We start from the raw sequence: 12948 nt of genomic DNA on the forward strand, positions 1-12948 counted from the left end.
GAAAAGAATCCAAAATCATGAGATTACCCACAAAACGGGGGAGGGGGGGGGGAACGCTTGTTTCCTACCAACTTCCATTACTCAGCCATGAGAGACTGCTTCGGAAGGATCCCAGTCTCGTTTGAAAAGTTGCCCATAAATATTCACAGTTTATTGGAAAACACGCTCCTGCTGAAAGAATAGGGCAGAAAATGTGACATCCGAAACGACCCACAAGCCACAAGCACTTCACAGGCAAATTTTCACAGCAAATCCCAAGTTCTGCACAGTGCGGCCACTGCATGGAGCACCAATGTAATGTCCTCAGCAACCTCACCTCTGAGAGATGCTCCCACTGCAGAGCACATTGCAGGGCACGTTCAGGTTATGGTGTACCCTAACCCTAACCCTGGGTTAGGGCATCCTAAGACTGGAGCTCAAAGTCAACAAGAGGAAAAAAACACGTTGGTACAAGCTGCTTGGTGGGATCCTATTCCAGGAAACAAGCCACCAGAAGAGCTCCCCCAGAGATGGTTTGGCTGGTTGCACACGGTGGGACTCCCTCTGCCTCCAAACATCCCCACAGGCACTGCACAAGGTGTGTTGGTGGGAAGACACATTGCATCCCTGAGAGCACAAGAAGGGGGCAAAAGAGAAAGAGGGACACATGTAACACAAAACCAGAGCAGATACAAGGGGTGGGACTGGAGAGGAAAAGGACAGATTTCTAGGGACACTGGAACTGGATGGGCTTTAAGGTCCCTTCCAAACCATTCTATGGTTCTATGGATTTTGCAGAGCACAACTAAGACAAGCTCAAGCCTCTCCAAGCCCAAGGTCCAAGTCTTGTCCTGAGACCTGTGCCTGCCACTAAAGCTAATAAAATTCCTGTAAAATAGAAGAGCAAACGTGTGTGTATAACACAAATATATGTACATATACGGTCTAGTGGTTGGTGAGCCTGCCCACAGCAGGGGGATTGAAACTCGATGAAATCTGAGGTCCTTTTCAACCCAGGCCATTCTATGATCCTACTACATGTATATATTTATAATATGTATTTATGTGTATGTATAAAATAAAGCACCAAAACCTACAAATAATTAGTGAGGCATCTTCACTGTGGCCAGCTTCAATGGTCAGAAATCCATCTTGGGAGAAAGAAAAGAGGTACTCTGGTCAATTTTCTGCTTTTATAGAAAGAGAATAAATCTGCCACTAAAATTCAAGCAAAATTCCTGGGATTCACTTCTTTGCTTTCTTCCTCTTCTTTACTAGTCTTTAATTCAGGGTATTGTCTGCATGTTTTTCCATTTTTCTGCCATACCCAGAGCTGGATGGCATCAACTTTCCTAAGATTATTTTTCATCAAGTTTCTATCCCCTGCTACATCTCCAACCTCTATGTACATCTGGGACAATGGACTTCGCCATCTGACCCAGCTCAAGGGCTTCAAGATTCATCTTTATCTCACAACTCCCCATATAACTACTGCACCAGCATGAGTTATGAGTTATAAATATCATCCAGGTGCAGATGTCTGTCAGAAACTGGGTTCCTGAACCTCAGCCTGCAGCTATCTGATGCAATTTTGCTGCGAGATGCAGCACTCCCACCCCAAAGGAGGACATGGTTGTGTCAAGTTCTCTTGCTGAGATAACAGATCCCAACCCATCTGAGGACTGACTGAACTCAGACATTGTGCTCAAGCCTGAGGAAGGCAAAAGCAGTGCAGCATGGCTGGGTAGGTCTGCAAAGAGCCAGTATTTCCAGCAGAGAGCAGCTCCCACGTGCAGATCTGGTATCCATGGTTCAGCTGGGATCCAGCCTCTCCTCAGTCCCATCCCCATCTCCAAGCACAAGAGCCTGGATTTGAGCCTTGCATCCTTTAAGCCAGGAACAGAAGAAGAAAGTTGAAGGGAAAAAGCTGCATTTTGCCTTGTCCTAGAAGAAAAGGTTTTGATTTTTTACTTCCAAATGACATTTTCACTGAAAGCTGAGAAAACAATTCTTTGGAGAATGTCTTTGACCTGAAAAGCAGCTTTTAATTGCTTTTGTTTTGTTGCAGGGGGGAAATAACTACTTCAAATGAGCTCAAGAAATGCCCTTCCTCCTTCAGGGGAAGACCAAGAAGGGCACTTCCACCATCATACAGGTTTGCTCAGAGCTTAAAGGCAATTTATGTCCCCCTAAAGTCAGCGAGGCAAAATTCTTCTGCCACACAGCACTGTAAAGCAGAGGACTGACCCCTGCTCCTGTCTGCAGGTGCCTGGACACACATTACAAAGCAGAGGCCACTGGATCCTGTGTACTCAGTCCAGCAGCTGGGAACAGCTGGGATGCAGTGTGGTTCTGTGCACGGAGATTTGCTGACATCTACAGGGGGCTTCTCATGGAGAAGAGGCTGTGGCTCCACGGGGGATGTGGGATCATGCTCCTGTTTCCTCCCCACTGAACAACTGCACATTACAAATACATACCCCTGGCTCCACACAGCACCACTTCAAACCCTATGTCTCAGAGCACTGTCCAAACACTGCTTGAACTCCAGCTGCTATTCACCTGGTGCAACTAAGTAGCACCTTCACACTGGTGGAGAACTTGGATTTCTGGCTAGAAAGGGTCCAGGCAGAAGCAAGAGAGGAATTAGGACTGCCTCCTGTCCAGGGAAGAATGGGACAAAGCAATAAAAATGACCCAAAAGCATCCCATGAGAAGGTGGTTGGGATTTCATTCCACCACAGAGCCAAGAGGGAGCCCACACCCACACACCAACACTGGAGACACGGGATGCCTGCTGGCTCAGGGTTTGGGCACATCATTTGTCTCCTTGTCGGGCTCACGTGTCCATCCATCTGGAAATGGAGCTGGTATGACCCAGAGGTGTCGGATCCACAGCACAGCTCAGACCCAGGAGTTCTAGGAGCTGTATGTACAGCTCAGCCACCCCAAACTTACACCAAACGGAGCTGCTCCTCATCCCAGGGACAAAAGGGGACAAATGGTCTGATATGATACGAGACTGATATGAGGAAGACAGAAGTGAGCTGCCTCCACACAGACCTCTGCAAACAGACCAAACAACAGCTTCCTCCACAGCGGGGCCATTTTATTATGAAAATACTTGTTACAACAAACCTTGTCAATTATAAAACATCCAGAGGAGTGGTGCACACTGCACAGCCTGGAGGGTCTGGAAGCTTCAGGGAACAGAAAAGAGACACACTTTAGTCTCTCATTTGGGACACTTCTCCTAACACAGAGGAGACAATAGGTCCTGAGCACACAGCACTTCCAGGAGAGTCACTCTGTACATGCTGGGTGTGACCATGGGGGAAAGGTTCCCAAACACTCAGCAGATGTTCTCCAGAGCAAGAGACCTTGTTCTCTGTAAAGTGACATCAGTTTTCTGCAGAAAGGAGCACCCTAACCAAGAGCAGTGCCCCTAAGAGCTGCTGCAGGCTGCGTGGGGATCTTTTAAACAAGCAAGTGAGGAGAGGTTCCTGGATGTACTTTTTCTGGCACTTGGCCCTTTTGCCCACATCTTCCCTGCTCCAACTCTTGCCAGGTTCAAGGCAACCTGGATGTCTGCCCACTCCCATCAACCAACCCTTCGTGGTCCTTAAAAGCAGTCTGTCAAATGTGCTTCATCCACCAGCCACAGCCTCAGAGAGGGAAGCACAACTCCTCAGATCTGTCCCTTTCCTCCAGGACATGTTGGCTCCTGGTGAAAGTGTTGGTCAGCAGTGAGGCCCCTCTACCTGAAAGCGATGGGATAGATGTCTCTGGCAGAGCCCGTGCCCTGATGGTGCAAATCACTCAGAGTCACTCCCATCTTGCTTTGCTGATCCAACAGCTGCTGCCAGCTCCTCCTCCTGTCCTTTCAAGCGCTCTCCTGCAAGTGAGAAACAGCAGCTGCTTAGCAATAAACCCTCTGTACTGGGAGAAAAGCTGAACTGCAGCCCCTAGGCCTTCAAACCATTCTTCCTTTTCATGCAAATCTTCCTGTTTGGGAAGTGGATGAAACTTCACCAGCCCCTCCCTGCCCAACAGCAAGGCACTGAGCTCCCAACAAGGACTGTATGTGCATCATTGCTTCAAGATAATTGGTGACCCCAAACACCATCCCCTTGGCACCATCACCCACGGATCAGTTCAGCAATGGCTCTCTGAGTCCTCTTCTCCAGCTTCTCCATCTTCTTGGCTACGTCTCGTTTTAAATCCCTAGGGAGGAAAACAGTGACATCAGAACACATCCTTGACCCCAGGCAGCTGAGAACACAGCCATGTTGCAGCTTTCCTAGCAGGAAAGAAACTTCTTCACACTCCTATGAACACCATGGAGCAGAGCAAAACAACACAGCTCACGGGCAAACCAACATGATGACTCTGTCACTGAAACCACCATGCTGACAAGTACCCTACAGGGACCAGCAGAGCCACATGATGTAAACAAGGAAAGGGGAGAACAGTCCCATGCCTTGTGTTTCCCTCAACAGGTTTCCCATTTCTCGCACTTCTAGCCCAATCTGGACAATCTCCAGCTGTTGGCAACACACCAGTGATGCAAACACTCCTTTCCCAGGAGAAGGGCTCAACACACACTCACCAGTCTGGCTTCCTGGGGGCCAGGTTTGTCAGATCCTAGGGAGGAACAGGAGACACTCAGTGAGAGCTGGAAGCAACACAGAGATGCGCGTCCAGCGTGGAGCAGCTCTCCATACGTACCACTTCATCAATGATGGTCTCTGGCTTAGCTGCCTCCAGCTGGTCCTTCACCTTGTCTTCCACTAGATGGAGGAACAGGATCAGCATCAGCACAGTGGGACACACCAAGGGGACAAGGCATGGGGAGACCCACCAGAACCCTTTGGAAAAGCTTTTACAAAAGCCCAATTTGAACAGCATCACCTTAATAACCTAGTATCCACGTGAGAATCTATGGGCACACACATTCCTTCACTACATGAACTCTTCCAGAGACTCCTAAAACTTATCTGAAAACGATGCAAAACTAGCAATGAAACACAACAAACGCCAGCAGGAAGTCTACTGGGCTCAAGTTCCATGCTGGCAAGGGCTGCATCCATCTCCCACTTTGCATGTCCATAGATCTTTAAGTTGCAGTTTGACTCACTGTGACTCATTTATGAGGCCATGGCATGAAGCCATGCTCCAGAAGTGACCAAGCTCCAGCCCAGCCCTTACACAAACATCTCCAGATACTGGGGAGCTACTGGCAAAGCATGCACTGAGAACAGCCTTCCATCCATCAGTTCCAGCTCTGTGCACGGTGTGTGGTCACCAGGGGCAGTGCACATCCATCAGGGATGAACAAAATCCTGCTCCAGCTTATGTCCATCCCTTGGGCAAAGTGCCCAAGGTTACTCCAGACACAAGAGCAGCACTACAGCTCCAAAGAGGCCGGGAGAGAACATGTATTTTACTGAAAAGAGTCACAACTGCTGCTCCCACTTCCAACCCACACACAGGGGAAGAGCTGAAGAAGTTTGAAACTTATACAAAAGGATAAAGAAAGCGCAGTGTCAGCATTCCTACCTAGCAGATCTCTGCCAAAGACAGTCTTTTTATTTAGGGCATTTTAAAAGAGATATATTCCAGGAGGACTTAATATTTCAAGATCAAGGGAACTCCTCTCCTTTGCCTCCCTTCTCAAAGCTGTGCAGTGGTTCAGTGGTAGGAAACAACAGATTGAATGCCCTTAGACTCATGACTAATATTTGTTTAAAGGTAATTCAAACAAAACAGCCTCAATCTCCTTGAGAATCGTGCAGCAAGAGCTCGGTTCTTCCGAGCATCAGCCCTCTCATTTGGGCTGGACTGTGTGTGCTCAGACACACACCCCACTTGTGCAATGCAGGGCGTGCAGCCCCACGGGGATGATGAAGCAACGGAGCCTGCAAGCACCATTCTCACCCCCAGCACAGCTCAGGCATGCACACACATCTCCCAGAATCTGAAGTCAACAGCTGCAACCATCCCAGTGACTCTTCCACCTGGGGCTGGAGTTACACCCCAGGAGCACAGAGGTTTCCAAGCCATCTGATTTAGGAAAGGAAAAGGTGTAATTCATTCATTTTGCAACAGGCTGGCTGGATGCAGAGCCCTTTGCTGTTTTGTATGCCCAAAGCACCAGAGTGCTGGTGGGAGGAATGCTCAGCAATGGGAGGGGATCAGACCATAGAAACATTTGAGTAAGAATGGACCTTTAAAGGTCATCTAGTTCAACTTTTCTGCAGAGAACAAGAGCACCTACAGCTAGATAAGGCTGCTCAGAGCCCTGTCCTGCTTGATCTTGAATGTCTCCATCTCTATGGAGTGTTAAAGTGCACCTCTGCAGTGCACACCTGCAAAGGGCTCTGCATGCTGTCGTCCTTGCTGAGGCATCAGCACCATCATGGGAAGTGCTGTTGCTCTGCTCCTCCCTCATTTCAACCCACCTGAGGGTGGCTTGGCTGGGGGCAATTTCCTCTTCTTCAGCTCCTCATCTTCAGGGTCATAGTTTCGCAGTACAAGCTCCCTGGGAAGGAGACACAGAGTAAGGAGACATGAGCACGAAAGCCAGAGACCAGCCATGACAAAACCCAGAAATCCCAACACAGGAAGGATGGGACAAAAGAGTATTTCTGGGTATAAGAGGTGAACTGATCACCAGAGATGCTTCTGGGCATGCCACAACTAGGACAAAGGAGCTACAAGGGGAGGAATGCAGTTTTCCATGTAGAGGAAGTGATGGTGACCCAAAGCTCCCCCCATCCTGCACAGAACACAACCCAACTATTTCCTCACTGCATACACCTCCCCCATATTCACATGCCAATTCTGCCCCTTCTAAAGGCTGTTCTTTTTATACGTGGGTCACTTCCCTGCTAGATATTAAGGATGGAGAAACAACAAGGCTTTCTGTCTGTTTCTTCATTTAAGGTTGGTGCCTGAGGTGAGTGACATTTAATGGAGCTATTTCAGAACATACAAATGCACGACAATTTAAGCTGCACACCCTACAAATTTCCACAAAGGGCAAACCTTTGTCATTTGCTCTGCCACCATACCCAGAGGCGATACTTTGGTTTTCTTTCTGCCTCAGTCCTACCTTGCCAGGTGCTACTGTTGGGCTATGCAGTACCATTCAACTCCTCCCCATGCCTTTCCAGCATCCTACACTGAGCAAACTCTGCTTGCCTGCCCCAAACTCAACCCCAGCCCACCCCAACATAGCCACTGGCCATGTCCCTCAGAACCACATCTCCACAACCCATGAACACCTCCAGGGATGGAGACCCCACCATCTCCCTGGGCAGCCTGTGCCAACACCTGACCAAGCTCTTTCTAAAAGAAACTGCTCCTACCATCCAACCTGAACCTCCCCTGGTGCAGTCATGGAATAGGCCATGATGGAACGGACCCACACGGACTACCACGTGCAACATGAGTATTGTTGTTTCTCTGGTTCAGCTCCTGAACACCTCACATCCTGTTCTTGCAGTCTCTCTGTGAGACCTAACTCAGAGAAATGCAAGCAGCATGCTGGGAAGCAGGACCAGGCAGGTTAGGACACTGCAGAAATTCCTCCAGTGTCAAGCCCAGGTTGCCCAATCCCTCACATCAGCGTTAAACCACAACAGCCCAGGTTTCCCCAGCACTGGTGAAAGGAAGGAGTAAGCAGACACACTGTGCTGTGCAGTTTTATGGGAATTTTTATGTAAAACAGCCCTGGGAGAAGGCATTTATTACTTGAGCATGGTGGTTCTTTGCAGGGACACTGACAGGCAGCCTAATGACCTTCTATGATGGCATAGCTGCACCAATGGACAAGGCAAGAGCCACTGATGTCATCTTCAAGGACAAGGGGAAACAGTTTCAAACTAGAAGAGGAAGATACAGATTGGATATAAGGAAAGGAATTTTTGCAATAGGAGTGGTGAGGCACTGTAACAGGTTGTCCACAGAGGTGGTGGATGCCCCATCCCTGGAGATGTGCTATGATCTTGGGTGATGGAGCTGCACACAGAAATCCTCATGATTCCTTGGTTTTATAGGCTCTACTCAGCAGGACTGAGTTGTAAAGGAGGGAGAGAAACAGCTAATTCACCCTGGAGGTGATGGGATGTCAGGCTGTGATGTTGGCCATCTGGCCACTCTCACTGGAGAGAATTCATCATTTCAAGTGACAACACCAGACCCTGCAGAATGCAAACCTGCAACCTCTCCCACACATCCTGCTTGTTTTAGCTCGTGTTTAGAAGGATTCCCTTGCAGCTGAATGGGAACCAAACACAGCCTCCCCTAAGGGTCAGAGAGCTTAAAACAAAAGAGCCATGAGCTAAGCTAGCTGTTCCTTTCAGCTCAGCAAGAAGTCAGCACTACACCTTGAAAGGCGGTATTTCACACCCACCATTTTGCACACATGATGCTCAGCCACACCAAAGCCTCACTCTGCTAGCACTGCTCGTGCTCACTAGAGATTTATCCATGAGATTATAAAAAATGGGAAAAAAACCAAAACATAATGCACAACTTGGCAACAGCAGAAGAGCAGAAGGGAAGCAGCCACTCGCAGGGGTGAAGACCACCAAGTGCCCACCAAGTTTCCTCCAGTGCTCTCAGTTCTTTATTAAAGCCATGCCCAATCATAGGAGCAAACTAACGCAGATCGATCCCTTTCATTAAGTGCATGATGCAGGAGGAGCTCTCACACCTGCCTCCAGTAATTGCTGGCACCCAGCACCCCCGTGGCCTGCTCCTCAGGGGTTTTGGCACGTGTGAACCCAGCAGTAAAAGCTGTTGTCTTGGTCTCCTCATTTCACTGTGGTCTCCCCATTTTCCTCCGCGTCTCTGAAAATGAGCAGATGGATGAGGACACCCCTAACAGTTTGAAGGTTAAAAACATATACTTAAGACCACATTGCTGGCCTTCCACAGAGTGGGTTAAATTAAGTTCAGGTGTCAGCAGTTCTTCCAGCACTGCCTTCCACAGAGACAGCCCAGCATGCTTCTCAAATTATCAAAGTTCCCACGACAACAAAGAAAACAGAGTGAACAACAGGCTCTGTGCAGAACGAACAGGCAGAGGCCAGGTTAGCAAGAACAGCTTGCAGGGTGCAATGCTCCAGCAATATTGGCTTGGCTGGGAAGGAACACAGCATCCTGCATCCTCATTCAGGACCAGCAAGCACCAAGCTGCTGGAACCACACAAGCTTCAGGGGAACTGCAGGACTTGCAAAGGGAAGCAAAGCACAACCCTCTCAGTTCACCCCTGAAGTGCATTGGTGGTGGCAGGTTCCCTGTTTCAGACTCAGGAGTGCCTCAAATCTACTTTCTGTTACTGTTTGTTGAAGGGTTTGGACCACAAGTCTTACAGAGAGAGGCTGAGGGAACTGGGATTGTTCAGTCTGGAGGAGGCTCAAGAGAGACCACATCACACTGTACAACTCCTGAAAAGAAATTGTGTCTAGGTGGGAGTCAACCTCTGCTCCCAGGTGACAGCCATAGCACAAGAGGTGATGGCCTCACACTGTGCCACAGGAGGCTCAGGTTGGATACCAGGAACAATTTCTTCTCTGAATGAATGGTGATGCAGTGGCACAGCTGTCCAGGGAGGTGGTGGGGTCACCATCCCTGGAGGTGCTCCAGAACTGCAGAGATGTGGCACTGAGGGATGTGCTCAGTGGGCACGGCAGGGTGGGCTGGGGTTGCACTTGGGGATCTTAGAGGTCTTTTCCAACCTTCTAAGATCATTCCTGGGAAGAAGGAGGGATATCAGCTTCTCCTCGAAGCAGGAGTGCTGGAAATGACAGGGCAGGCAGGGTATGTGCAGAATGCAAGAATTTATCTCAATGCAAAGCAGAACACTCAATGCTGTCTCCCAGGTTGTTTCTGCTTTACTCCTTCGGCCTCAAGGGCCTGTTTTTCAATTGGTAAGAGGACTTCTTCAGTCTGGCAGCGAAGCATTCACATGCTGATAACCTGCCACTTGTGAGGATGACTCCTCTGCTGCAACCAACCCAGCAACAAAAAAAAAGTCACTCTCCTAACACCCAGATCTACCCAAAAAGAGACTTTTCGTTCTTTGGATGCAGTTTAGGGAAGTGTTCCCAGCCCCATCTTTGCTGGTTTGAGTTATTTCCTTCTGAAGTCCTGGAGAAATACCACCTGGTTGGACAATTTGCTGACCCCTTCAGCCTCCTCAAGCTGCTCCAGAGCCTCCTATTCTTTTGTGACATCCACTTCAACTTGCTTGAAACCACACAGCCTTGACAGCAACTTCCATTTCGCCCTTCCAAGAGAAACCACAGCAAGAATTTCACTTTATTTCTCAGCTTCTCCAAATTCCACTTACTGCTGTGTGGCCCTGTTTGAACACATCGAGGAAGCACAGGCGAGGTCCCAAATCCTTGAAGAAGCAGTGATTTGGGGGACCATCCATTGCTCCATGTGCCACAGCACTGTCACTCATCCATCCTGGTAGAGATTTCCTTTCACAAACCCTTCTTTTTTGCACTCTCCATTCTTGCAGTCAGCTCTGTCATCCCCTCCTGCTGCAGCCTGCCTGAGAGCTTCCCTGCAGCTGGGCTTGCTAAAAGCAAGGTCCATACATCTCCAGGCTGCTTTTTTTGTGCACGGTGACCTTTCTAGCAATCTGCAGCTCCTCCAAGTTAGAAACCAAGAAACCACTTCCACGCCCCAAACGTTTGGCAAAGGCTCCCCAAAACTATCCTGCAGCAAGATTGAGGCATCTCCACAGGACACAACACAGAAGTCCAAAGCTGTTGTTTGATAATGGTGTGAAGCTATTCCCTTTGTTCCTCGATTCCTCACCTGGGGCAGAAAAGGAATGAGCAACAAGCAGAGGCAAAGAGCAGTGGCTCCCACCAGCACCCACCTTGTGTGCTGCTCCTGCTCAAATAGCTGAGCGTGTCAGAGCACATCCTCCTCCTCAAGTGGCTGCTGAGAGGCACTCGAGGAATGCCAAAAAACAAGCACTTCTCTCCGAGCCCCCAGACAGCTGGTTTCTCAGGACATGCTTCTTGGGGACGTATCTCTGGGTACTGCAGGAAAAGGGCTGTGAGAGAAACATTTCAAATGCAGGCATGTGCCACGGGGCTGTCTGGCCTCCCACACAGCTTCAGCAGACACAAGAGCATTTTCCAGGCAGTAGATTAGTAAATATGATGAGGAGGAAACCTACACTCAAGCTGCAGAACAGGACACAGCACCGGGAGCTTGGTGATGGTGCAGCACCCTGCAGCTGGCACAAAGAGTTTTGTCCACACTTTATGGGGCAACAAGCTGCCATCCTCAAAGCTCAAGCTGCAAAGAGGTCCTGAAGGTACTTTGGGAGCACCTGGATGACTACAGACCTTTTGTTGGCCTCCAAACAGGGCCAAGCTCTCCTTCCTCATTGCTGAGCATGAGCTGGCAGGCTCCAGCTTCTCTCCTGGCCACCTCCTGCCCTGAGCCCTGCACTTCCCTGCTGCAAGGGGACACGCTGGATCCCTCAGTGACACAGAGTGACAACAGAGCCTGGCTCATCACACAGCGCCCACACCACACCACAGCTTTGGCTGCCCTTGCAGATTTCTATCAACAACACCACAGTCACACACGTGTCAAGCTCTGCCTGAACAAATAACTGCTTTCACCCATACTCATTACTTTTTCATCTCTCCGTGCCAAAGGATGTAGGAAGCTCTGTACAGTGGTTATCCATGCTCCTGCCTTGCTGCCCTGCCAGGCCAAGCCCAGCACTGACCACATTCACTGCTGTATTTTTTGGTGCCATTTTCTTCTTCTGGAGGAAAAAGCCTTAAAAAGGAGGACTGACATTTCCCAGTCCTGCCTCCCCCTCCTCCTCCTAACACCCCACCTCTGCAAGCAGCAGAGCACAGACTTGTAACTTTAAAAGGTGGCTGAGTGTTGAAATCCCTTGCAGGTGATGAACAGCAGCTTGCTGCATCTTCATTTTTAGCTAAAGCAAAGATTTTTGGGTCCCCTCCTCCTTCTCCAAGCCTTACCCTGGCTATTTATTGACATTTCTAACATCCCTGACGAGCTCTGCTTGCAGAACTGTGGCTGAACTTCAAAGCTCAGTGCTCTGTGCTGTTGGATCCTAAGCACAGCAGCTCGCTTTTCCTGCAGGAACCGGGCAGAAGGGCCGAAGTCCACCCACACCCTGCAACAGCCAAAGTTGACAGCAGGCTGCTGCACAGCAGGAGGCATTTCCTGGTCAGTGGGTTAAGCAGAACTGGTAAAAACAAAATAACCCAAACTCTTAAGCAATTACAGATATAAGCTCCCCTGAGAGGCAGATGAGAGATATCCAGAGCTGAAATTGCTGCAAGGAGATTGCATTTTTCACAGAGGGCCTTGTCAGCACTTGTTCCTGCGGTGGTATCTTGCAGTGTGATAAAAAACAAGGAACAAAAAATAAAATAAAATAAAAAAAGGCAGGGTGGGGAGCTTTGAGCTGGTCAGAAAAAAAAAAAAAAAAACAGGAAGCTGCTGAAAATTGTTCTGGTGCATTGGCAGCGAGAAAATATTTGGTTCTGCCTGTAGTGCAGGGTGTGAAATCCAGGCCCTGATGTGGGCTCAGCCCTTCACCAACATCTCAGCTGGGTGAAAACTAGCCCTAAAGCCACACTGCAGAGAGCTGAAGCAGCAGGCAAGGCTGTTCCTGCCCCCTAGAAAGGCAGAAATGAATTCCAGGTCACCCAAAGTCTATATATGGGCCACATGATTACTTATGGGTTTCACTGCCCTTGGTTGTGTGATGGTTTTCAGGTTGAGAAAGCAGCAGAGCTAGCAGGGACAGCACACGCAGGCTACCAGGACCCCCTCATTGCTCACATTAGTTCATCTTACCTTTCTTCACCAGCACACAAGGCATTAGTGCAGAGCAGTTCTCTTTTTCAAAGGGTTGAGAAAGCTCAGCTACGCTACCAGGAAAT

At 49.2% G+C, this 12948-nt stretch overlaps 1 protein-coding gene across 1 annotated transcript in view; it reads right to left on the minus strand.

Moving 5' to 3' along the window:
- Positions 1-3071: 3071 nt before the first annotated feature.
- The window catches only part of CCDC12 (coiled-coil domain containing 12), a 30925-nt gene continuing 21048 nt past the window's right edge, over positions 3072-12948 (minus strand). Inside the window, exons 3-7 of the mRNA XM_065744997.1 lie at positions 6441-6520; positions 4708-4769; positions 4589-4623; positions 4127-4203; positions 3072-3874 (exon numbers count right to left, since the gene is read on the minus strand). Of these exons, the coding sequence (XP_065601069.1) occupies positions 3795-3874; positions 4127-4203; positions 4589-4623; positions 4708-4769; positions 6441-6520 (334 nt within the window). The 3' untranslated portion in view covers positions 3072-3794. The remainder of the gene's footprint in view (positions 3875-4126; positions 4204-4588; positions 4624-4707; positions 4770-6440; positions 6521-12948) is intronic.

This window comes from Cyrtonyx montezumae, unplaced genomic scaffold (assembly GCF_038088225.1).
Source record: "Cyrtonyx montezumae isolate F1298 unplaced genomic scaffold, pur_monq_1.0 scaffold_32, whole genome shotgun sequence".
NCBI lineage: Eukaryota > Metazoa > Chordata > Aves > Galliformes > Odontophoridae > Cyrtonyx > Cyrtonyx montezumae.